This window comes from Dendrobates tinctorius, unplaced genomic scaffold, assembly GCF_039654945.1.
Source record: "Dendrobates tinctorius isolate UK_male_01 unplaced genomic scaffold, ASM3965494v1 ptg000341l, whole genome shotgun sequence".
Lineage (NCBI taxonomy): Eukaryota > Metazoa > Chordata > Amphibia > Anura > Dendrobatidae > Dendrobates > Dendrobates tinctorius.
In genome coordinates, this window is record NW_027362007.1 from 27,401 (window position 1) to 52,074 (window position 24,674).

At 44.7% G+C, this 24,674-nt stretch overlaps 1 protein-coding gene across 3 annotated transcripts in view; it reads left to right on the plus strand.

Annotated features, from left to right (window-relative positions):
* SHOC2 (SHOC2 leucine rich repeat scaffold protein) overlaps positions 1-24,050 on the plus strand; it is a 49,061-nt gene extending 25,011 nt beyond the window's left edge. For all 3 annotated transcript variants that reach the window (XM_073562129.1, XM_073562130.1, XM_073562131.1), the window contains 7 exons: positions 5,978-6,115; positions 8,865-8,995; positions 11,156-11,344; positions 12,752-12,874; positions 12,965-13,102; positions 15,959-16,076; positions 18,737-24,050. In XM_073562129.1, the coding sequence (XP_073418230.1) occupies positions 5,978-6,115; positions 8,865-8,995; positions 11,156-11,344; positions 12,752-12,874; positions 12,965-13,102; positions 15,959-16,076; positions 18,737-18,945 (1,046 nt within the window). In that variant the 3' untranslated portion in view covers positions 18,946-24,050. The remainder of the gene's footprint in view (positions 1-5,977; positions 6,116-8,864; positions 8,996-11,155; positions 11,345-12,751; positions 12,875-12,964; positions 13,103-15,958; positions 16,077-18,736) is intronic.
* The last annotated feature ends 624 nt before the right edge of the window (positions 24,051-24,674 follow it).

Below are 24,674 nucleotides of genomic sequence, written 5' to 3' on the forward strand. Positions count from 1 at the left end.
TTCTGCTGGTGCAGTCACTGTGTACATACATTACTGATCCTGAGTTACATCCTGTATTATACCCCAGAGCTGCACTCACTATTCTGCTGGTGCAGTCACTGTGTACATACATTACATTATTGATCCTGAGTTACATCCTGTATTATACTCCAGAGCTGCACTCACTATTCTGCTGGTGCAGTCACTGTGTACATACATTACATTACTGATCCTGAGTTACCTCCTGTATTATACTCCAGAGCTGCACTCACTATTCTGTTGGTGCAGTCACTGTGTACATACATGACATCACTGATCCTGAGTTACATCCTGTATTATACTCCAGAGCTGCACTCACTATTCTGCTGTTGCAGTCACTGTGTACATGCATTACATTACAGATCCCGAGTTGTATCCTGTATTATACTCCAGAGCTGCACTCACTATTCTGCTGGTGCAGTCACTGTGCACATACATTACATTACTGATCCTGAGTTACATCCTGTATTATACTCCAGAGCTGCACTCACTATTCTGCTGGTGCAGTCACTGTGCACATACATTACATTACAGATCCCGAGTTACATCCTGTATTATACTCCAGAGCTGCACTCACTATTCTGCTGGTGCAGTCACTGTGTACATGCATTACATTACTGATCCTGAGTTACATCCTGTATTATACTACAGAGCTGCACTCACGATTCTGCTGGTGCAGTCACTGTGTACATACGTTACGTTACTGATCCTGAGTTACATCCTGTATTATACTCCAGAGCTGCACTCACTATTCTGCTGGTGCAGTCACTGTGCACATACATTACATTACTGATCCTGAGTTACATCCTGTATTATACTCCAGAGCTGCACTCACTATTCTGCTGGTGCAGTCACTGTGCACATACATTACATTACTGATCCTGAGTTACATCCTGTATTATACCCCAGAGCTGCACTCACTATTCTGCTGGTGCAGTCACTGTGCACATACATTACATTACAGATCCCGAGTTACATCCTGTATTATACCCCAGAGCTGCACTCACTATTCTGCTGGTGCAGTCATTGTGTACATACATTACATCACTGATCCTGAGTTACATCCTGTATTATACTCCAGAGCTGCACTCACTATTCTGCTGGTGCAGTCACTGTGCACATACATTACATTACAGATCCCGAGTTACATCCTGTATTATACTCCAGAGCTGCACTCACTATTCTGCTGGTGCAGTCACTGTGTACATGCATTACATTACTGATCCTGAGTTACATCCTGTATTATACTACAGAGCTGCACTCACTATTCTGCTGGTGCAGTCACTGTGTACATACATTACGTTACTGATCCTGAGTTACATCCTGTATTATACTCCAGAGCTGCACTCACTATTCTGCTGGTGCAGTCACTGTGCACATACATTACATTACTGATCCTGAGTTACATCCTGTATTATACTCCAGAGCTGCACTCACTATTCTGCTGGTGCAGTCACTGTGCACATACATTACATTACTGATCCTGAGTTACATCCTGTATTATACCCCAGAGCTGCACTCACTATTCTGCTGGTGCAGTCACTGTGCACATACATTACATTACAGATCCCGAGTTACATCCTGTATTATACCCCAGAGCTGCACTCACTATTCTGCTGGTGCAGTCATTGTGTACATACATTACATCACTGATCCTGAGTTACCTCCTGTATTATCAGGGCTGTGGAGTCGGAGTCGTGGAGTCGGAGTTAGTTTTGGTTGGAGTCGGTAGAAATGTACCGACTCCAGCTTTAAAAAAAAAATGTATTAATATTTCATAATTGAACTTTCATATGAATTTTATAAATGTTACTCAAATATATATGTTCTATCAAACTATGAACAACAGTGATAAGCAGTTCTGCTGGAGATAGAGACATTTCTTACTTCTTGTGTGTCACTGTTCTCCACTGCCCTTATCTAATCTTCTACTTGGTTAACCTCATGCTGCCCCAACCCCCCTACTTACAATGTATGAAACTGAAAGTGAAAATGTGTTGCAAATTCTTAGTAGTAAAGCTCCTCCTCTAGACTAGATCATACTAGGTGTGCGTCTTCCAAGCATCTCACAGCTGCCTGCTACTCAGAAGAGGAAGACTGTAAGAAGTATTATCCTTTCAACAAACTTTGCATCAGTTAACTGTGAGTACATGAGGAATAATAACAGTATTACTGATCACTATATCAGTTGTACGACCTGGCAATAATTTTGTACAATTGTTTTTAGGAAAAACAATTGTCATTTGGATTGTGAATGCAGAATTAAAAACCTGAGAATGTCAAAGAAGCATCATATTAAATCAGCTGTATCTGAACATTTCACCATCACTCAAGATAGAAAACATTATGTCTGTCAGTGTATGACAAATGATCCAGACGAAAACAAATGCTGTGAAGCCAAGATGAGTGCATATTCAGGCAAAGATAAAAATGCTCCTACCAGAGCTTCTAATCTAAAGAGACCTTTACAGCGCTTTCATCCAGAAGTACTGAAAGCAGTGTATGAGAAAGACTGCATCCAAACCAATGAGCCAGTGCCCAGCTCTTCCAGCCAAACAAAGGAGCAGAGAACTTTGCAGCCATCAGTTGCAAGATATTTTGTCAGTGACAAAGTTACTGTGACAATGACAGTAGATACATTTAAAAAACAGATCATAGAGCTTGTTGTAAAGGATAGTGTGCCTATTTCATTATTTTCACGACCAGCTTTTACGTGTCTGAATGGGGAAATGGCCCGCAAGCTTGGTGTTTCTCTGGAGAGAGAGAGTATTAGAAAATTAGTAATCGAAGAAGCTTTTAAACAAAAGGAAGAACTTAAAAAAAAACTCTCAAGGGACGCTTTCTGTTTCTTAAAATGGATGCCTGCACATGTCACAGAGTGAACTATTTTGCCATCAATGTCCGATTTGTTTGTGACAAAAATGAAATAGTTACCAAGACATTGGCAGTAAAAGACACCAAAGCTCATCACACCAGTGAGTTTCTCCAGGTCTTGGTGGAAAAGGTTCTGCAAGACTATGAACTTAAAAAAGAGCAAGTTCTTTCTGTCGTAACTGACAATGCTTCAAATATGATAAGTCCTATTAAGCTAATGAATGAGAGTAATGATGGTGACCAGCAGCTAGAAGAACATTCTGGGTCCACAGACACAGAAATGTTTGAAATAGAGGAACACAGTATTGTAACTGAGGAGCAAACTGAAGTTGCTTCAGATGAACAGCAACATGATAGTTTAGATCTTGTTGAAACTGTGTCAATATGTTCTTTCATTCATCACATGCGCTGTGTTGCGCATACGCTACAGCTGGCTATAAGAGACAGTCTGCAAGAAGGACATGCTGCTGCACTGATTGGCAAGGTGAGAAAATTGGCTACTGTTGCCAGAACCCCTAAAGTTGACTCAATTTTGAAGAGACGTGCTGGAAAAGGGGCAGTTATTGATCAAGCCACACGATGGGGCAGTACTTAATGATTCAGCGCTTGGTTGAACTGAAAACCTTTCTTGTAGACATGGCTAACCCTCAACTGACGCTAAATGAAAGTCAGTGGAATCAGGTGACTGAGCTGGAAAAATTGCTAGAGCACCCATTTACAGTGACTAAAAAATTACAAGCAGAGGACTTAACTCCAGGTATTTTCTTAAAGGAGTGGAAGAACCTGATGTTTCGCCTGTCCCAAAGAGGAGGGTTAATTGCAAGTGGCATTGCTACATCAATGAAACGGAGAGAGGAGCTACTATTACAAAATAACATTCTTTTGGCAGCTGTTTATGTAGACCCAATGCATCGGATTCTTCTAGATGATCAACAGCTAAGTAAAGGAAAAGAAGCTCTGTTTGAAATAGCAGTAAGGATGAAAGGGTTGCAGAACAGTCAGGAGGAACAAGAAGAATTTGGTCGTCCTGCCACATCTTCACCCTCATCATCAACTGATGAAGAATTTAATTTCGAAAAATATTTGGATCACAAGGACCGTGCAAAGCGTTCCCGCATAGAAGAGTCATCCCCATCAAGAAACACAGCCAGTACATTTCAGCAGAATTTTTAATGTGCACTAAAAGAAATTGAGAAATTTGACCGTTCATCAAAAATAACAGTGCAACAAGCGATTCCTCTGTATCCTGACATTGTCAGAGATGTTGCTCGAGTGGTTACTGCTTTGCCACCAACACAAGTTAGTGTAGAGAGGTTGTTCTCTGCTCTCAAAATAATTAGATCAGATTTGAGGGCATCCATGAAGGAGGATCTGACAGAGGCAATACTTTTTCTGAGGACAAATTTATAGATTTCTTCTTATTAACTGCATAAGTGTTTATTGCATATTTACTTACAGTTTAGAAAAGTTTATAAAAGTTATTTGCTATATTCTAATTGTATTCTAATAAATGTAGTTTTTGCTCTAAGTGGTCTGATTACTTATATGATGGTGAGAAACTGAATAAGCACGATGTTTAATATTTTACAACAGTAAATTTGTTGTTATGAATTGGCCATTTATGAAGGAGTCTGAGTCTGAGTCTGAGTCTGAGTCTGAGTCTGAGTCTGAGTCTGAGTCTGAGTCTGAGTCTGAGTCTGAGTCTGAGTCTGAGTCTGAGTCTGAGTCTGAGTCTGAGTCTGAGTCTGAGTCTGAGTCTGAGTCTGAGTCTGAGTCTGAGTCGCAACTGTGGCTTACCGACTCCACAGCCCTGTGTATTATACTCCAGAGCTGCACTCACTATTCTGCTGGTGCAGTCACTGTGTACATACATTACATTACTGATCCTGAGTTACATCCTGTATTATACTCCAGAGCTGCACTCACTATTCTGCTGGTGCAGTCACTGTGTACATACATTACATTACTGATCCTGAGTTACATCCTGTATTATACCCCAGAGCTGCACTCACTATTCTGCTGGTGCAGTCACTGTGTACATACATTACATTACTGATCCCGAGTTACGTCCTGTATTATACCCCAGAGCTGCACTCACTATTCTGCTGGTGCAGTCACTGTGTACATACATTACATTACTGATCCCGAGTTACGTCCTGTATTATACTCCAGAGCTGCACTCACTATTCTGCTGGTGCAGTCACTGTGTACATACATTACATTACTGATCCCGAGTTACATCCTGTATTATTCTCCAGAGCTGCACTCACTATTCTGCTGGTGCAGTCACTGTGTACATACATTACATTACTGATCCCGAGTTATATCCTGTATTATACCCCAGAGCTGCACTCACTATTCTGCTGTTATGTCCTTGAATATATAGATTATTTTTTTACTGATTTTTGTGGTTTGCCACAGTGCGATTCCTCCTGTCCATCATTCTTGTGCATCCTGTGATTTTTGGCTGCTGGTTTCTGGTATTTACCAAGTGATTAGATTAGATTGAATCCTGGGTATAATCTGCTCATCTGCTTTTATCTGGGATTAGCGCTGTAATTCCCGTCTAAACAACACTAATGAAAATGTAACAAGCGGCGGACAACTGAGCAGGAATGTTATTATCATCGCTGAGACCGAGGTCTTCAGCTTCTGGTAATCCTCCATCTCATCCTCATCTTCCTCCTCATCCACCTCTTCTTTCTCTTCCTTGTTGTCCCCCCTCCCTTTTTAGTCCTCTTCCCCTCTCCCTCTCGTCTCCCCCCCCCCCCCCTCCTGAGGCTGTGTCCGCCCCTCGGTCGTCCCCCCCCCCCCTCCTGAGGCTGTGTCCGCCCCTCGGTCCCCCCCCCCCCCTCCTGAGGCTGTGTCCGCCCCTCGGTCCCCCCCCCCCCCTCCTGAGGCTGTGTCCGCCCCTCGGTCCCCCCCCCCCCTCCTGAGGCTGTGTCCGCCCCTCGGTTCCCCCCCCCCCCCTCCTGAGGCTGTGTCCGCCCCTCGGTCCCCCCCCCCCCTCCTGGGCCGTGTCCTCCCCTCGTCGTCCCCCCTTCCCGGGCCGTGTCTTCAGTGTTTTCCTTTTCTGTCTCCGCAGGGGAGTTGTGTAATCTCATCACGCTGGACGTAGCCCACAATCAGCTCGAACACCTCCCAAAAGAGATCGGGAACTGCACCCAGATCACCAACCTGGACCTTCAGCACAACGAGCTCCTGGACCTGCCGGAGACAATAGGTGAGGAGCCCTCTGGGGGGCGCTGTGTGCTGCAGTGTATCCGCTGCTCCTGTGATATCGCACAGTGATTCTGATGAGGCATCCAGGCCCTGAGAGGTTAATTTCCGCCGATCAGAGGTTTTCCAGTTTTATTTTAAAGCTTTTCATTTTTTTTTTATAAACTTTTTTATTACTTTCTTTTACTTTTATTTTCAATGTCTCTCGTTCCTGTCAGCAAATCGGAGCATTCGGGGTTACATCTAAACTCAGCATATTGTGCAGACCTAGTAATTGTTACAGCTGAGGGTTTGTTACAGTTGTATCCAATCTAGTCCACCCCCTGTGATATAAACAGGCCGTTACATTGTGACACTTTGGGAGATGCATCTGTGCTGTGGTGTCTCACACAGGGGTTACAAGTGTAACAAAACCTCAGCTGTAGGATGTATGTGATCTCGCTGTGGATGAGTGAGACGCAGCAATGTGGGACCCTGGAGATGGAGCGTGGGCATCTCTTTGCTGGGGGCTCTAAGGCTGCGTTCACACTGAGTTTTTTGGTGAGTTTTTTTTTTTTTTACGCTGTGTATTATCGAAAAAAATGCAAGTAACCGATTTTACTCATGAAAATCTGCAACATCAAAAGCTCATTGTGTGACTGGAGCCGTACGCTTACCTGGCCCGGTCCGCTCTCTACCCTCTTCGCTCGTCTAATGATTGATGGCTCCTACAGGTGAATCAATTCTGAGACCATCGTGTTCTTTTTGGGTTTCCCAAAATTCAAGGATTCTACAGAGTCTGAATTTTTGGGAATTCGATTTAGAAAAGTGCGGCCCAGTGACTGCTGGATTCTCCTGAACCAGGAAGGGGTAAAAAAAATTATCCTCCTGCCCTCGACCATCACCTGTCCGTATCGTGCCCCTCTTTGCCGGTCCTCCCACGGCTTCATAGACCCCGGCACCAGACTCGTATTGGTTATTTTTCGATGTTCTGACATTATGCATCGAGGCCTCGCCGCCGGACGCGCCATTGATGAGTGAAGCGCCCGACCTGCGGAGCTCAGCCACTATGATTTGGGGGGTTTTGATTCCCTTCCCCCCCTCTTTGGGGTCCGGTGGTCTCCAGGTCTCTTATACGGCTTTTTTTAAAGCTTTAATTCGCTCATAGCCGTTCAGCGCAGGTTTTAGCCCACGAAATTTGACTGTGACTGGGCGTCCGGCTGTCGTTACCGGCGCGGTCGTTCGGTCATGTGGCAGTTCTGTTCATCTTTGGCATTCCGCACTTTCTACAGTTGTCTGCCCTGCCCGATATTTAAGCCGGTGCCTTCTGAGCCGGGAACGGTCCTCGCTTCCTCCTCTGGTGACCCACAAGTGGGTGCGAAGGGAGTGACAACATGGCTGTGGTTTCCCCACTAGGCCGTGTCACAATCCTGCATGACGGTAAATGACAGACCTGCGGTAAAGTGAGCCGGCTGCAAACCGAAACCCTGAGTGTGAGCGGTGCGTTACCCTGTTAGTGCCTTAAAGGGCCAGTCTGACAATAAAGCGCTGCCGTAGTATGAGCAAAGTGTCTACACCCGGGCTGTGGATGCCTCTCCTGGATCGGATTGCTGTCACTGAAAATATAAAAACACAATTTTTTTCTTTCTTTTTTTTTTTGTTCAGAATCTTTAAGCCCTTCCTGATCATGTTCTGCTGAGGGTTTGTTGCAGTGTAGGAGGGGTGCAGAACAGTTGAGAAGTTTGTGTCTGGCTCAGATGATCGCCTGTTGTGATAGTGTAACAAACCCTCAGCTGTGAGAAGTGTAGACCGGTAAGGGCCCGTTCAGACAAGTGCGAGCGTGCTCAGCGTGCATTCTCCATGTCTAGGCTGACTGTCGGGTCGGACCTCACCAGCCTGGACTTGATGCTCTATTCTTACTCCCTTTAATGATGATACTCAGAAGTGTTAGTGCTCCCCCTGGTGGATGCTGATTCAGCTGCAGCCTAGCAGTGCGTCCCCCCATAGCTATCAGCAGCTCGGCCCCCCGGCCCAGTTCTCACAGGGTCTTCTGTTTAATATAACAAGTGTATCTTATTAATGATGTGCATTATGTTTCCGCTCTCCTCCATTTTCAGGATCTCTGCTTGCTGTCAGTAAACGCGCACACTCTTGTAGAAATGTGCCTGTGCCCTGTCCTGATACATTGTCACAGACCGAACACCGTTATGTGAGAGCAGGACCAGGGTTGTCATTCACTGACAGCAAGCAGAGATCGTCAGAGCGGAGAAAGAAATGAAACTTCAAAAACGTAAACGTTTCTTCCATGTTCCCCTGCCCTCCCCCTTCCGGATGCGGATGATCCCAAGACAAAGGGAGACGATTACCCGGATTACTGGCATCTTGTGCCTTCTTGTCTCTCAGCGCACATTATTGGTGTTTTCTCCTGGGTGTTACATATTTAATAAGGTTTGAGTGGCTTGTCTGTGGGACCTGAGAGTAGCGCTGCCCCCCCCCCCCCCCCGCCAGTGCGGCGCTGCGATCCCCCCCGCCAGTGCGGCGCTCGGCCCCCCCAGAGCAGTGCTTGGGGGCACACTCTGCGTTATACGCTATCACCCCGGCTCAGCACAGACATTAACCCCATATTCTCCAGGGCTCTCTATACCCCGGCTCCGACCCACACTTCCCTCTCTGCGGACCATTGAGCGACGCCCGGTAGGATCAGACTTTTGGCCGTGGTCTTCTGCAGGACGTTTATTCCCACTATGATGTTTCTCGTTTCTTCTGACCTGTAGGAAATCTCTCCAGCCTGAACCGCCTCGGACTGCGATACAACCGGCTATCGGCCATCCCGCGCTCATTAGCGAAGTGCAGCGAACTAGACGAGCTGAACCTGGAGAACAACAATATATCCACGTTACCGGAGGTGAGGGCAGACACCGAGCGCAGCTGCTGCGTACAGAGACTTTCTCCAGCTTCAACATATATTTAATGTATTCACTATTAATATGTCTGCTTGCTGTCAGTGAACAGAAACATTTATTCTTTACATCCAGAGAAAGAAATTGCAAACCGTCTGATACAAGAAATGAACAGCTCAGCTGTAAATATTACATACTGGCCAGGTATTGTTCTCCAGAGCTGCACTCACTATTCTGCTGACGCAGTCAATGTGTACATACATTACTGATCCTGAGTTACATCCTGTATTATACTCCAGAGCTGCACTCACTATTCTGCTGGTACAGTCACTGTGTACATACATTACATTACTGATCCTGAGTTACATCCTGTATTATACTCCAGAGCTGCACTCACTATTCTACTGGTGCAGTCACTGTGTACATACATTACATTACTGATCCTGTACTCCACCAGCAAAATAGTGAGTGCAGCACTGGAGTATAATACAGTATGTAACTCAGGATCAGTAATGTAATGTATGTACACAGTGACTGCACCAGCAGAATAGTGAGTGCAGCTCTGGGGTATAATGCAGGATGTAACTCAGGATCAGTAATGTAATGTATGTGCACAGTGACTGCACCAGCAGAATAGTGAGTGCAGCTCTGGAGTATAATACAGGATGTAACTCAGGATCAGTAATGTAATGTGTGTACACAGTGACTGCACCAGCACAATAGTGAGTGCAGCTCTGGAGTATAATACAGGATGTAACTCAGGATCAGTAATGTATGTATGTACACAGTGACTGCACCAGCAGAATAGTGAGTGCAGCTCTGGAGTATAATACAGGATGTAACTCAGGATCAGTAATGTAATGTATGTACACAGTGACTGCACCAGCAGAATAGTGAGTGCAGCTCTGCAGTGTAATACCTGAGAGGTAATGTATGTGATGTTTCGTGCCTTGTATACATGGATGTGATTTCTGCACTTTGGGCTATTATTTTGCTCTCTCCTGTTCCCGCTTTTCTCGCGCTGTTGCTCGTACTGATGAGGTATTGCGGTTACTGACATTACGGGGAGTTGGATTTTCTACAAATGGCTTCATAAATTAGTCATGATTGCAGCAATTGCCAACATTTCTTCCTTTCTGTAATCGCCCTAACGCTGGCTCGGTGGCTACAGACGGGGAGCGCTGCTGCTCGCTCTCTCCCACCTCCCATGCACGGTTTTTGTGAGCTGTTCTAGCGCCTCTTCACGCCTCACATTTAACCCTTTCTGCCATTTTCAGCATTCAGTCTGTTATTAGGTCTCTGCAGCAATTTCTGGGATCATCAGAAGCTTTTCTGCATTCTTAGTGTGCAGGTAGAGGGACATGTGAATGGTTATGGAGAAGAAGGGGTTAACGACTGTGTAGTAACCTGGGATTGTACAGTGACGTGGTGATCTATCCGCAGGGTTCGCACTGATCGGCCGTGCACAGGCTCCACCGCTGCTCCATTCATTCCTTATGGGGCTGTCAGGAAAAAAAAGCAAAGTGCAGCGCTCACCGGCTCCAAAGGAAGAGAATGGCGCGACGGTCGGCCGTGTGCCCATCCGTTATAGTGGGGGTATAAGCGCAGAGCCCAGCGATCGGACCCCCACCGATCAACAAGTTACCACCTATTCTATAGGCTACTGCTTATACATCCCCTTTAGGGTCACACTACAGCGCTGGTGTCCACGGGCCGGCCTCGGTGTACTCGTGTTATTGCTTCCATTTTTTGTTCAGCTAGCAGAGGTCTTACTTGACGCAGTAATCATCCGCCTCCATTTATGTTTGAAAGTAGCAGAAAGTTAATTAAAAAGTTCTATTTTACTTTTTCTTGGCCTTTTCTTTTATGGTTTTAGATTTTTTTTTTTTTTTTTTTTTTAAAACTTTCCAAGTCAGTAGCAAAGCTTTTGTCCTAAAGCTGTGTGCACAGCTGAGGGTTTGGTACAATGTATTGAAGTGGACGATCCTCTGGGTCTAATCAGTCTCCTGCACTGCAGCAGATCTGCCCAGGGGTTCGGGCTCAGTATATACATATGAGGGTTTCCGTTCCCTGACATGGAGCAGAGGTTTTGAAGTCGGGCAGTTTTGTGTTTTTTCTCATTTCAGTTCTGCACATAACATAGAGTCTCCTTGTGTCTCCCCCAGGGACTGCTCTCCAGCCTTGTGAAAGTGACCAGCCTGACCCTGGCCAGGAACTGTTTCCAGTCTTACCCCGTGGGGGGTCCCTCGCAGTTTTCCACTATCTACTCCCTCAATATGGAGCATAATCGCATTAATAAAATCCCGTTTGGAATTTTCTCCAGAGCGAAAGTATTAAGTAAGCTGAATATGAAGGTGAGTCCAGATCAGACGTGACCTCTCGTATCACAGGGACGACCGCCGACCGCTTCTGACCCTGCAAGCAGATCTATCGGCACACTTGTAGCCCCAAGGTGGAAAGGTCAAGAAATACATTAAATCCCTTTTTGAGATTAAGAAAAAATAAAGCGTTTTTAGAACAAATTATTTTTTCTAGCTATTGTAAGTCACTGTAGCGCATACGTGCTGCATGTTTAATCTGATTAATTGATGTGGAATAGTGATGAGCGAGGGTGCTGGGGTAAGGTGTTATCTGAGCATGCTCCTGTGCTAACTGGGTGACTTCGGGGGGCTCGAAAGATGTGTCCCCGCGGCTGCATGTCTCGCGGGTGTTCAACAGTCGCAACCTCATGCAGGGATTGTCTGTTAGGTGATGCCTGCATGTGTTGTGGCTGTCGAACAGCCGCGAAGATCTTCAGCACCCGAGCACGCTCCGGTAACGCTTCTTCCGGGCACGCTCCGGTAACACTTCGTCTGGGCACGGTAGCGCCTCGTCCGGGCAGCGCCTCGTCCGGGCAGCGCCTCGGGTAGCGCCTCGTCCGGGCACGCTCGCTCATCACTAGTACAGAACTTTATTTTAGGTATAGCTATAAATTCTACCCCAAATTAAAAATGTGCAAAAAAAACTATCGCTGTCCTATATTGTTCCCCAAAATGAAATGTTTCTTACATTGCAAAGCCGCATACACCGCTATGTTGAACTGAAAGAAAAAAAAAAAAAAAAAGTTACACCTCATTCAGACATCTTTCTTTTTTTTTTCATGTGAGAAAGTTTTGTTTTTTGTCCGTTTTGGGTGCCTTTGTGCCATCAGTGGTATTTGCTTTTCTTGTATGCAAAAAATAAACTTACATTTTTTTTTAAGCTTCTCCCACTCAGTAAGGTGCCCCCCTGATGACGCACAGAAGCCGTCTGAGTGATTGCCTCGCTTTTTTAGTGTCCGATCAGTGAGATAACGTGGCCAGAGCACATGAATCACCAGTGGCTAAGGGGGTCAAACGTGGGAAGGATGAGAAAGAATTGATGCCGGATCAGACACACATGGTTTCCTCAGCTGCTTTTGACCTCTGTGGTCTCATTGCGGCTTCCACTAATTCTACATGTCATCCCCAAAGATGCTGTAGGACCCCTCTGCTTGTGACTTTGTAGCCGTTCAGCCGCTGGTTGTGTCCACTTACTGTGGATTGTTACTGGTGCATGCAGAATGGAGGGAGCAGCACGGGGGGGCGCTCATCACAGGTATAGGGGGTCTTCATATTCCTATGATGAGAGTAATCTCCCTCCCATGAAATAGTCTGGGCCGAGTATTGAGTCTGGGCCCTGAGTGATCTGTGGGGTGCGGGGACTCGGCACAGAGCATGACCAGCCGTCGTCTTCTTCCCCAGGACAATCAGCTGACGTCTCTGCCCCTAGACTTTGGCACGTGGACCAGCATGGTGGAGTTGAACCTGGCTACTAACCAGCTGACAAAGATCCCAGAAGACGTGTCCGGCCTGGTCTCCATTGAGGTGAGTGCCGGACCCTGGTACTGTCGTGGCGGCGGACATACTAGGGTTGTCTCCTGCTCTTCTGAACCTGCTGTCTGTTTCTTCCCTCAGGTTTTAATCCTGTCTAACAATCTACTGAAGAAACTTCCTCACGGTATCGGAAACCTGCGCAAACTGCGGGAGCTGGATCTGGAGGAAAACAAATTGGAGTCACTGCCTAACGAGATTGCTTACCTGAAAGACCTGCAGGTAACGTGGCCGCGCCATGCCGGCCGTCAGGGATGGCCCCTTACTGACCGTAGTCCACCAGTATACCATCCAGCGTAATGGAGACACAGCGTTGTTTCTTCCCCTCTTGATTACTTTCTTGATACATTTCTATTCCGTTGTTCTGATACAAATCCCGTCGTAGAGTCCCCTGATGATCAACGTGGTTGTGTCATTTCTGCTGCAGGCAGACATACTGTGAGATAACGCTGCCGGCAGTCACTGCTAGAGGGACGCTCCTGTGGACAGTGTTACTTTCAACAACTGTGGTCTCCTCTGGACTTGTTTATATTGCATTGTCTGTACGTTTTAGGAATACAGAAGATTTGCAGTTGGCTTCATTTACAAATGTTCTACCATTTTTCTCCTGGAGCTTGCATGTGGTAGAATGCAGTGCATGCTGCTCAGGGCTCAGCCTGTAGCTTTTTTTTTTTTTTTTAATCTCCTGAACCTCAATCAATACTTAAATCCAATCAAATGGAGTAAGATTCCGGGTCATAGTAAGGTCTGTTTCACATCGCTCTTTTGTGGTGCTCTTAATATAGCTTATGCTGTATTGTTTTTATGGTGTACATTTTGTGATTAAAATTACCTTGCCGTATGACTCGCCTCATCAATACGATTACGGCGAAATCAAACATGTACAGTTTTTTTAATATTATTTTTGTGGTGGGAAAAAAAATCAAGTTTGCCAAAAGTGTTTTTTTTTTTTTTTTGTTTAGATTGTGTCACCATTTTCCGAGACCTGTAACATGTTTATTTTTCAGCTGATGGCGCTGTTTGATGTCTTATTTTTTGCAGGGCAAGATGGTGATTTTCCCAATACCATTTGGTGATACTTGTGACCTTTTCATCTTTTGTTACAGCCTTTTTTGTGGAATTGTGGCCACCAAAAAAACGTAATTTTGATGTCCTTTTTTTTTTTTTTTGTTTGTTTGTTTCCAGAGTTTACCAGTCGGGTTAATAGGTGTTATATTTTGATAGATCAGACTTTTCTGGACGAGTTTTATATATATATATATATATATATATATATATATATATATATATATATATATATATAATATAATAATTTTTTTTTTTTTTTTTAAACTTTTCTGTTAGGCTCCTTAGGGGACTTGCAGATGCGATCATCGGATTGCTTGTGCTATATACAATTCTGCCAAAGAATCGCTGCATATAGCAGAAATCACAGTCCCTTTTGAAGCTTGCCCCCATCCAGGGTATCAAAGGACCTCCATAATGACAGACACGGGGGTCATCAGCTGACCACCGGCTATCATGACAACCCATCGGCGATCACATTCGCGGGTGCGCCTACAGACGGATGGAAGGACGCGTCCATCGGCATGAGTTAATGACTGGCGGCTGGATGGCGGCTTCCTACTGGTGTGTAGATCCACCATAGAACAGCACCGCAGTGATTCCCTCCATGACGGATGATATCGGGAACTGAGCGGCAACAGCAGAGTAAATCGACGTGGACACCAATGATATCAGTAGTGTTCAGTGTACCCGCCGGTCATGCTTGCTGAAACACTGAATGAGAAAAACCTGCTGCCATGGGCTATTCCGCGGGAGACAGAAGCACAGCGGACTGATGGAGCGAGCACTGAACAGCATCCAGCAGCTTGCATTGGTCTGTAACTCATGCAGGCGGCAGAAGGAAAATGCTAGGAAATGTTTACTAGAAACAACAACAAACCTGTTTCTACAGATATTTAGTGCAAAACCCCCCCCCTTTTTTTTTTTTTTTTTAAGATATCCACAGTCCTTAACTTTAACATATAAGAGTGGGTATCGGCCATATCCTTCTCTCTCTTCCTAAAACTCGGTGTGGACAATACTGAACTCCTCAGCTTCCCGCCGTCTCTCCTGAGCTCCCCCGACCCGATCTATCCATCACAATAAGTGCTTGTACTCAGATACAGGTCACAGCTCCGAGAAGAGGAAAACACCGCGAATAATAATTGCATTGAAGTTACAGCATCCACAGATGTAATCACATACAGATGTCTGGAGAAAAGGCCAACATGGGACTCGATCCACCGGGCGCCATTAGGAGAAACCCATCTAGTGCCGAAGAGGCATCTCCAAGCCTGCGCCATCCATACACTGGGACTGCAGGTTTTGGAGAGATTCTTTTTCGATAAACCCCTTTTTGAGGTTCAGTAACCAGTTCATTTATGGGATCTGGGGTCTGATCAGATGTCCAGTATTGGGCCATTACCTTCCTGGCTATAAACATGCGAGGTGCTGCCATCTTGCCGTGTTCATCAGCGCTCAAGTCTTTGATGTAGCACAAAATCCGTGCAAAGGGCGAGGGGTCGTATTGATTAGGTGATTCTGGTAATGATTCCCAGTGCGTCTTTCCTAGGAGCACGTCATGTTCATCAGCTGCGCTGGGAGCATTTTCCATCTAGTGTAAGGGGTTTGGCTGGAGCCCTGTGTCCTATAGGAATTGGGGTGTTCTGTGTGCCCGGTGTAGCGTCCCGGTGTGACACCAGATGTAGCGCATGTAAGTGGCATCGTCTGTGGCATCCTCTCCAGAGTTTCTTGCCATCTTCTTCGCTAGGACTTCTTTCATCCTCCCATTTTTCTTTTGAGGGTATTTAAGACCAGATCCAGGGACGCTCTGCACAGTACTGAGACCGGACCTCCAGGACTGTATTATCGGCGATCACTCCGTGATCGTCGGCTTTCCCTGATTTTCTTCCATTGTCCATCTCTTCAGCAATCCTGTATTTCTGCCGGTTTTTGTATTTCGTGCCATCGGCCTCATAATGTTCTAGTAGTAAGTGTTTGGTTTTTTTTTTGTTTTTTTTTTGTATTAACCAGAAATTGGTGCTCACCAACAATCAGCTGACAACGCTGCCAAGAGGGATCGGCCACCTAACCAACCTGACGCACCTCGGTCTCGGGGAAAACCTCCTGACGCATCTTCCAGAGGAGATCGGTGAGTGGATATTATATGTCCAGGATGGACGGTGACACAAGTGTCGGAGCGGTCACATGCTGACCACGGGAGCGTCATCTGTGTGATATCCTGGGGCCCAGTGACGGTTCACTACATGTCACCTGCAGTCCTATGTAACACCACAGATAACACTGTGGTAACGCTCTGAGTACAGATAATGTAGTAGATGTCACCTGCAGTCCCATGTAACATCACAGATAACACTGTGATAACTCTCTTAGTACAGATAATGTAGTAGATGTCACCTGCAGTACCATGTAACATCACAGATAACACTGTGATAACTCTCTTAGTACAGATAATGTAGTAGATGTCACCTGCAGTCCCATGTAACATCACAGATAACACTGTGATAACTCTCTTAGTACAGATAATGTAGTAGATGTCACCTGCAGTCCCATGTAACATCACAGATAACACTGTGATAACTCTTAGTACAGATAATGTAGTAGATGTCACCTGCAGTCCCATGTAACATCACAGATAACACTGTGATAACTCTCTTAGTACAGATAATGTAGTAGATGTCACCTGCAGTCCTATGTAACATCACAGATAACACCATGATATTGCAGTACAGATAATATAGTAGATGTCACCTGCAGTCCCATGTAACATCACAGGTAACACTGTGATAACTCTCTTAGTACAGATAATGTAGTAGATGTCACCTGCAGTCCCATGTAACATCACAGGTAACACTGTGATAACTCTCTTAGTACAGATAATGTAGTAGATGTCACCTGCAGTCCCATGTAACATCACAGGTAACACTGTGATAACTCTCTTAGTACAGATAATGTAGTAGATGTCACCTGCAGTTCTATGTAACTCCACAGATAACACCATGATATTGGAGTACAGATAATATAGTAGATGCCACCTGCAGTCCCATGTAACATCACAGGTAACACTGTGATAACTCTCTTAGTACAGATAATGTAGTAGATGTCACCTGCAGTCCCATGTAACATCACAGATAACACTGTGATAACTCTCTTAGTACAGATAATGTAGTAGATGTCACCTGCAGTCCCATGTAACATCACAGATAACACTGTGATAACTCTTAGTACAGATAATGTAGTAGATGTCACCTGCAGTTCTATGTAACTCCACAGATAACACCATGATATTGGAGTACAGATAATATAGTAGATGTCACCTGCAGTCCCATGTAACATCACAGGTAACACTGTGATATTGGAGTACAGATAATGTAGTAGATGTCACCTGCAGTCCTATGTAACACCACAGATAACAGTGATAACTCTTAGTACATATAATGTAGTAAATGTCACCTGCAGTCCTATGTAACACCACAGATAAAACCGTACAGATAATGTAGTAGATATCACCTGCAGTCCTATGTAACACCAGATAACACAGTACAGATAATGTAGTAGATGTCACCTGCAGTCCTATGTAACACCACAGATAACAGTGATAACTCTTAGTACATATAATGTAGTAAATGTCACCTGCAGTCCTATGTAACACCACAGATAAAACCGTACAGATAATGTAGTAGATATCACCTGCAGTCCTATGTAACACCAGATAACACAGTACAGATAATGTAGTAGATGTCACCTGCAGTCCTATGTAACACCACAGATAACAGTGATAACTCTTAGTACATATAATGTAGTAAATGTCACCTGCAGTCCTATGTAACACCACAGATAAAACCGTACAGATAATGTAGTAGATATCACCTGCAGTCCTATGTAACACCAGATAACACGGTACAGATAATGTAGTAGATGTCACCTGCAGTCCCATGTAACAGTACAGATAAAACAGTACAGATAATGTAGTAGATGTCATCTGCAGTCCTATGTAACACCACAGAGAACAGTGATACCTCTGAGTACAGATAATGTAGTAGATACAGTATATGTGGTGTTACATAGGACTGCAGATAATAACAGTGATATCTGAGTACAGATAATGTAGTAGATGTCACCTGCAGTCCTATGTAACACCACAGATAACAGTTATACCTCTGAGTACAGATAATGCAGTAGATGTCACCTGCAGTCCCATGTAACACTACAGATAACAGTACAGATAATGTAGTAGATGTCATCTGCAGTCCTATGTAACACCACAGATAACAGTGATACCGCTGAGTACAGATAATGCAGTAGATGTCACCTGCAGTCCCATGTAACACTACAGATAACAGTACAGATAATGTAGTAGATGTCATCTGCAGTCCTATGTAACACCACAGATAACAGTGATACCTCTGAGTACAGATAATGCAGTAGATGTCACCTGCAGTCCCATGTAACACTACAGATAACACAGTACAGATAATGTAGTATATGTCATCTGCAGTCCTATGTAACACCACAGATAACAGTGATATCTGAGTACAGATAATGTAGATGTCACCTGCAGTCCTATGTAACACCACAGATAACAGTGATACCTCTGAGTACAGATAATGTAGTAGATACAGTATATGTGGTGTTACATAGGACTGCAGATAACAGTGATAACTCTGAGTACAGATAATGCAGTGTATGTCACCTGCAGTCCCATGTAACACTACAGATAGCACAGTACAGATAATGCAGTAGATGTCACCTGCAGTCCCATGTAACACAATGACGTCTGGCATATTGCAGGTACATTGGAGAACCTGGAGGAGCTGTATCTGAACGACAACCCCAATCTCCACGGTTTGCCCTTCGAGCTCGCCCTGTGCAGCAAGTTGTCAATCATGAGTATCGAGAACTGTCCCCTCAGCCACCTCCCCCCGCAGATCGTGGCCGGGGGTCCGTCCTTTATCATCCAGTTCCTGAAGATGCAAGGTCCTTATCGTGCCATGGTCTGATGATGCGAGTCCCTCCCACTGTACAGCCGCGTCGTCTCCTCCTGTACATAGTCTCTGTATCCCGGGCGGCCGATCCGCGTCACGTTTCTGTTTACACGCGAGATGTATGATGTCATGAGAAGAGGCACATTACTGCGACCGCATTACGTGTTTTTGCTAATAGAGGAATCATAGCCATTTAGATTTTTTTTTATTATGTAAGAAAATATCAATCGCTTGTCTGAATTTTTTTTTCTTCCTTTGCTGAATTTAATGTATTTTTTTTTTGTATATACAGTATGTGTATATATATATATATATATATATATATATATATATATATATATATATATATATATATATATATATATATATATATATATATATTTATTTTTTAAGGTCATTGTTACCCGGATTTCCAGCCGATATTATTTTGGCAGTGATCGCGGCGGTCAGGATTCTGTGTTTTCATTGGCGCACATTATGTCATGTGGTTAAAAACAAAAATATCAAAAAATCAGAACGGTCCACGATTTGTGCGTTTTTATTTTCTTCCCTGTATCTGGTACATGACTCGCATCTCCTCTAACTTATTATGACATTTTTTTTATTTTTATTTTTTTACAACATTTACTGTTGAGGGTGAATCACTGTTTTACTTAAAGGGATTATCTAGGATTAGAAAAAGGAAAAAAAAAAAGCCGATTTCTCCTTTTAAATGGCGCCACAGGTCGTGCGTGGTATTGGAGCCGAGCTGCAATACCAGTCATCACCCATGCACAGGGGTGGCGCTGTTTTTTTTTTTTTTTTTTTTTTTTAAAACAAATTTTAATCCTGGAAAGCCCAATTAATAATGGAATCTGCTTTGTTTGACTTTTCTTTCTAATTTATTTTTATTTTTTTAAAGGGAAAACATTCGATCTGGATTTGAAGTGGAACCTCCCCCCGCTCCAATCATAAATTCTCCCCCAGATCTGATATTCGCACTCACTTTTCATATCATATACCCGGATTTGTACCCATTAGCACTAATAACGTTTTTTGTTTTTTTTGTTTTGTTTTTGAGCAGTTTCGGGCCCCTTGTCAGAGGTTATTTTTTTGTATTTTTTTCTTACTGTGCAGAGACTTGTGATGGAGGAAGGAGCGGCCGTTATACGCTCAATGGCGCCAGTTACTTACAATACTCTCGCACCCTGCGGATTAATCTCCATGCTTGCAGCACAATCCTCCGTTTACTCAATGATTTTTCCAGCCTTGTAAGATATTTATCAGCGGCCGTCCCTTTAAATGCTTCATCCCAGTGGGGGAAAGCTATATTGCGCCTCCAGTTCCTGATATTTTGCACGGTCCTCGTGTACTGACCACAGATACATTTGTTTCCAGCCTTGAAACATTTCCGTCGTCTTCTCCTTCCTGGTAAAAAAAAAACCCAAAAACCTCCAAAGTGCGAAAACCATAATTGGCGCCGCTCCTTCTGAGTCAGTCCCAGCTCCAGCTTAGGCTCCCGTTCTTTTTAGCATCTATTTCCGAATTTGACTCTTGCGATTGGAGGGGACGCGTTTCGCATTTTCTAATACACAAACCCATTTACCTCCAACTAAAGGGGTCGCAAAGCTGGGGTGAACCTGCAGTGTTCCCTAACAACTGGAGGCTTTCACTGCATGATAGGAGTTGTAGTTCTGCCACTGTTGTTGCTCTACACCTGGGGGCCATCCGATCCGGAGCTTTTTCTTCCCGTTCCATTTTGCTGACGCATTTTCTGACCTCTCTGCTTCCTGCGGAGTGTCTTCAGTATGGCCGCCGGGGTTATAAATGCCCCAATAATTCTATAGATGGCGGGAAAAGACCGTGAGCCGCTGCTCCTGTGCAGCCATCTGCAGCCTCCACGCGTTTATATCATGATGGAATACCCTATAATAAGTCCCCCCCCACCCAAGAAGGCAGATAAGACATGTGCCCCTGAGATGGTCGTACAATGTGCACCCCACTCAGAGATAGGTGATGAAACGCGCTGCCACCTGACAGTTCTCCAGTATAAAGCATGGTCTTATACTCTGCGCGTTTTGTGCATTTATCCACATAATGTACGCGGAGCTGGTAGTATATAGTATACAATAGTTGGAGCCACCACAAGACTCCCACCTTAACCACCCTAAACCCCTCGGTGGGGGCCGGGTGGGCCTCTAGGCCAGCTGACTGTGCAGGACGCTGCCGCTGACCTCGGTGACTGCAATGGGCCCAGCTCTGCACAGAAGAGGCTCCATGGTGCAGAGCAAAGAGGTTAAGGGGACGCAGTGCAACTCCAGAGCTCTGCCCCCTCGTGCTCTGATTTCTGGGACTGATCATAGTGAAGTCATAGCCCCCATAAGATGGGAGTACCCGTATCAGCTGCCTTTGGCGGCTGCGCGGCGTTTAGACGCCTGCTCAGGAGGCCGGTTGGGAACGGCGTGTGATAGACGAGATGGGTTGGTAAATATCATGTAATTTTAATGACGGGGGCAGAGTGCAGTGTAAGTGATAATTACATCATGGGCATTAGGCAGAGTGTGAGGAGCCGCAGAGAGGAGAAGGCAAATTACCCTCCGGATATCATTTTCATTTTTTTTTCCTTTATTTTTGCAATAATATCCCATTTCTTGGTCCCATTAAGTGCTGAAAGCTTCTGGAAGTGTGACGCTAAGTGCTCATTAGTCGCTGTAAAGTGCTGCACGGGAAGCAGGTCACATGACCGCGCGTCGGGGGTTGGGTTTTGGCGTCTTTGTGAAGCCACCATTGCATTAATGTTATTTTTGTATGATTTATGATGCGCCCTACACCGGCACATTGCAGCAGATCTCAGTATTGGTGCATTATCTGATCCTCGGAAAGCTGGATGGCCTCTAGCCCGGTTTATACCACAGATCTGCTCAATTAAGCAAATACAAAGGAGCCAAAGGTATAATAAGTAAAGTGAGTTTACCGTTCGGGGTTCTGAGAAAGTCGGGTGACAGCTGTACAAAGGATTTCAATTTTTAATTCCTTATTGCCAAAATAATCCTGTAATTCTGCCCCTTTCTTTGTGCCATTAAACCCCTCAAGCCAAATTTTAGTGCCAGCGGTGTGTGCGCCTCATGCCAAAACTTGGACCGGTGGTCTCCTACCTTGTGAGCTTCTGTTGCGAGCCGCATGCTGGTGGTCACTGGCCTCCAGGCCTGGAAGTCTTTACTGTAGTGAAATGGCCAATATGTCTGTAGATGGACTGAGCCGGCTGCAGACCGTACAGAGCCGGACGCCGGCTCTCCTGACAGTCATCACCCCCGGCTCCCTTTTTCCAGTTGAGAGCAGTGGCTTTCCGCTTTTCCAGCTCAGGCCATGACAAGACTGTCGTCGATGCATCGGCCATGGGATTATGGGATGACCTGTTTTCTAATGTCACTGCTCCGCAGTTAGCAGCTCTCCTGAGTGTTTGAAAGCTACAACCCCCATCATACCCTTAAGGACTGACTGTCCCCCTATTCATGAGCCTGGTTGGATGTTCCCTATCGTCCTGCCCCTGAGGATGAGGCAGTGGAAAATGCCCATTTTCCTACCCCCAAGGCTCCTCCTTGTAGCGAACTGCTCGGCATGTGCACGAGCTGCAGAATTATATCTGACATGTTCATTCTCTTTGACAAGGGCCAAGCAATTAACGTGTCTCATAAGGCTCTGTTCACACATCTTTTGATTCACTTGTTGATTCACTTGTTTTATCCTTTTCATGCATCAAGCTCTTAATTTTTACAAAGAAAAAACACAGTATGACAAATGTGCAAAAATACTCTGTTGTACAAGATATATAACAGTAGTCAGCAAGTGCTAGTAAAAAGATGATTATAAAACAGGGTATTTAGTTGATACGCTTTTTGCAAAAAATGTATACTAAGCCGCTCCACCAACGTCACGGTATACCCATCTCGGAGCAGTCCTATCTAATGTATTAAAAACTGATCATGTGAACAGTACCTATATGAGCAGGATTCAGAAAGGCGCTACCCGATGTGGACAAGCTGTGCAAGACGGCCCTTTATGTACATGTCACACAAGAGAGGGGTGGGGATCTCCCAAACCTTGCATAAGCAAAAGCACTCACTAGTCTGCTGGTGGAGTCATTGTGTACATGCATTTTTGGAGAATAGTAAGTGAGCAGAGTAGTGAGTGCAGCTCTGGAGTATAATACAAGAGCAAACTCAGGATCAGTAATGTATGTACACAGTGACTGCACCAGCAGAATAGTGAGTGCAGCTCTGGAGTATAATACAGGATGTAACTCAGGATCAGTAATGTATATACACAGTGACTGCACCAGCAGAATAGTGAGTGCAGCTCTGGAGTATAATACAGGATGTAACTCAGAATCAGTACTGTATGAACGTGGTGACTCCACCAGCAGAATAGTGAGTGCAGCTCTGGGGTATAATAGGCAATGTAACTCAGGATCAGTAATGTATGTACACAGTGACTGCACCAGCAGAATAGTGAGTGCAGCTCTGGAGTATAATACAGGAGGTAACTCTGGATCAGTAATGTATGTACACGGTGACTGCACCAGCAGAATAGTGAGTGCAGCTCGGGTACAGCAGTGTAGCTCCGTTCTCCATACAGGATACATAATGTTATGCATTGGGCCCTCTGTGGATATATATGCGCTCTTTTACCTCTTACTCTCTGGCATTGTATGTAGCAGCTGTATACAAACAATTGTCTGCTGCTGTAGTCAGAAGATTGAGCAGAATCTCGGTGACTCTTTATTATGACGGTTTTGGCAATAACTTCTATTCCTGGTTATTTGTCTTTTTCATGTTTTTGCTAATGATTCCGGTTCTCCCGCCACCGGCGCCATGTTCTGTATTTTGGAGGTGGTTGGGTATCGTGCGGAGGGGCAGCGTTCTGCGGATCTGGATACGGCTCCTATGATTCTGCTGGTTTTAGCCTCCGTTGTGGAAATATGACGTGTATCCGCGCTGCAGGGACTCCCCTGATCCCCCGGAGCGACACATCACTTCCCTCTCTCTAGCGGCAGACATTTGCACTTTTTTACGTTTGCCTCCCTCTTAATCATTGTATATATAAATGTCAGCAAGTATCAAATTAAACATGTTCCAACTGTGCAGCGTGTCTCCTCTTATTTTGGGAGGGGAGAATGAGGATTTCTGAGCCTTTTCTATGTCACAATCATTATAATAAAATGCAATAACGGGCGATAAAAAAAGATTGTATCTGTACCCAAATGGTATCAATAAAAATGTCAGCTCAGCGCGCAAAAAATAAGCCCTCACCCAACCCGAGATCACGAACAATGGAGACGCCACGGGGCTCGGAAAATGGCGCAATTTTTTTACATTTTGGAATTTTTTTTCACCACTTAAAAAAGGACCATGTTTGGTGTCTGTGAACTCGTAATGACCTGGAGAATCATAATGGCAGGTCAGTTTTAGCATTTAGAGAACATGGTAAAAAAAAAAATGGGATTGCAATTTCACCAGGCTTGGAATTTTTTTAACTATTTTTCCAGTACACAATATGTTAAAACCAATGGTGTCGTTCAAAAGTACAACCCGTCCCGCAAACAGCAAGCCCTCACATGGCCATAATGACTGAAAAATAAGAGTTATGGGTCCTGGAAGAAGAAGATAAAAAAATGAAAATGCAAAAACAATAAAATGAAACAATGAAAATAGTTATATTCTTGTATATAGGAGCAGTATTATAGTAGTTATATTCTTGTACATAGG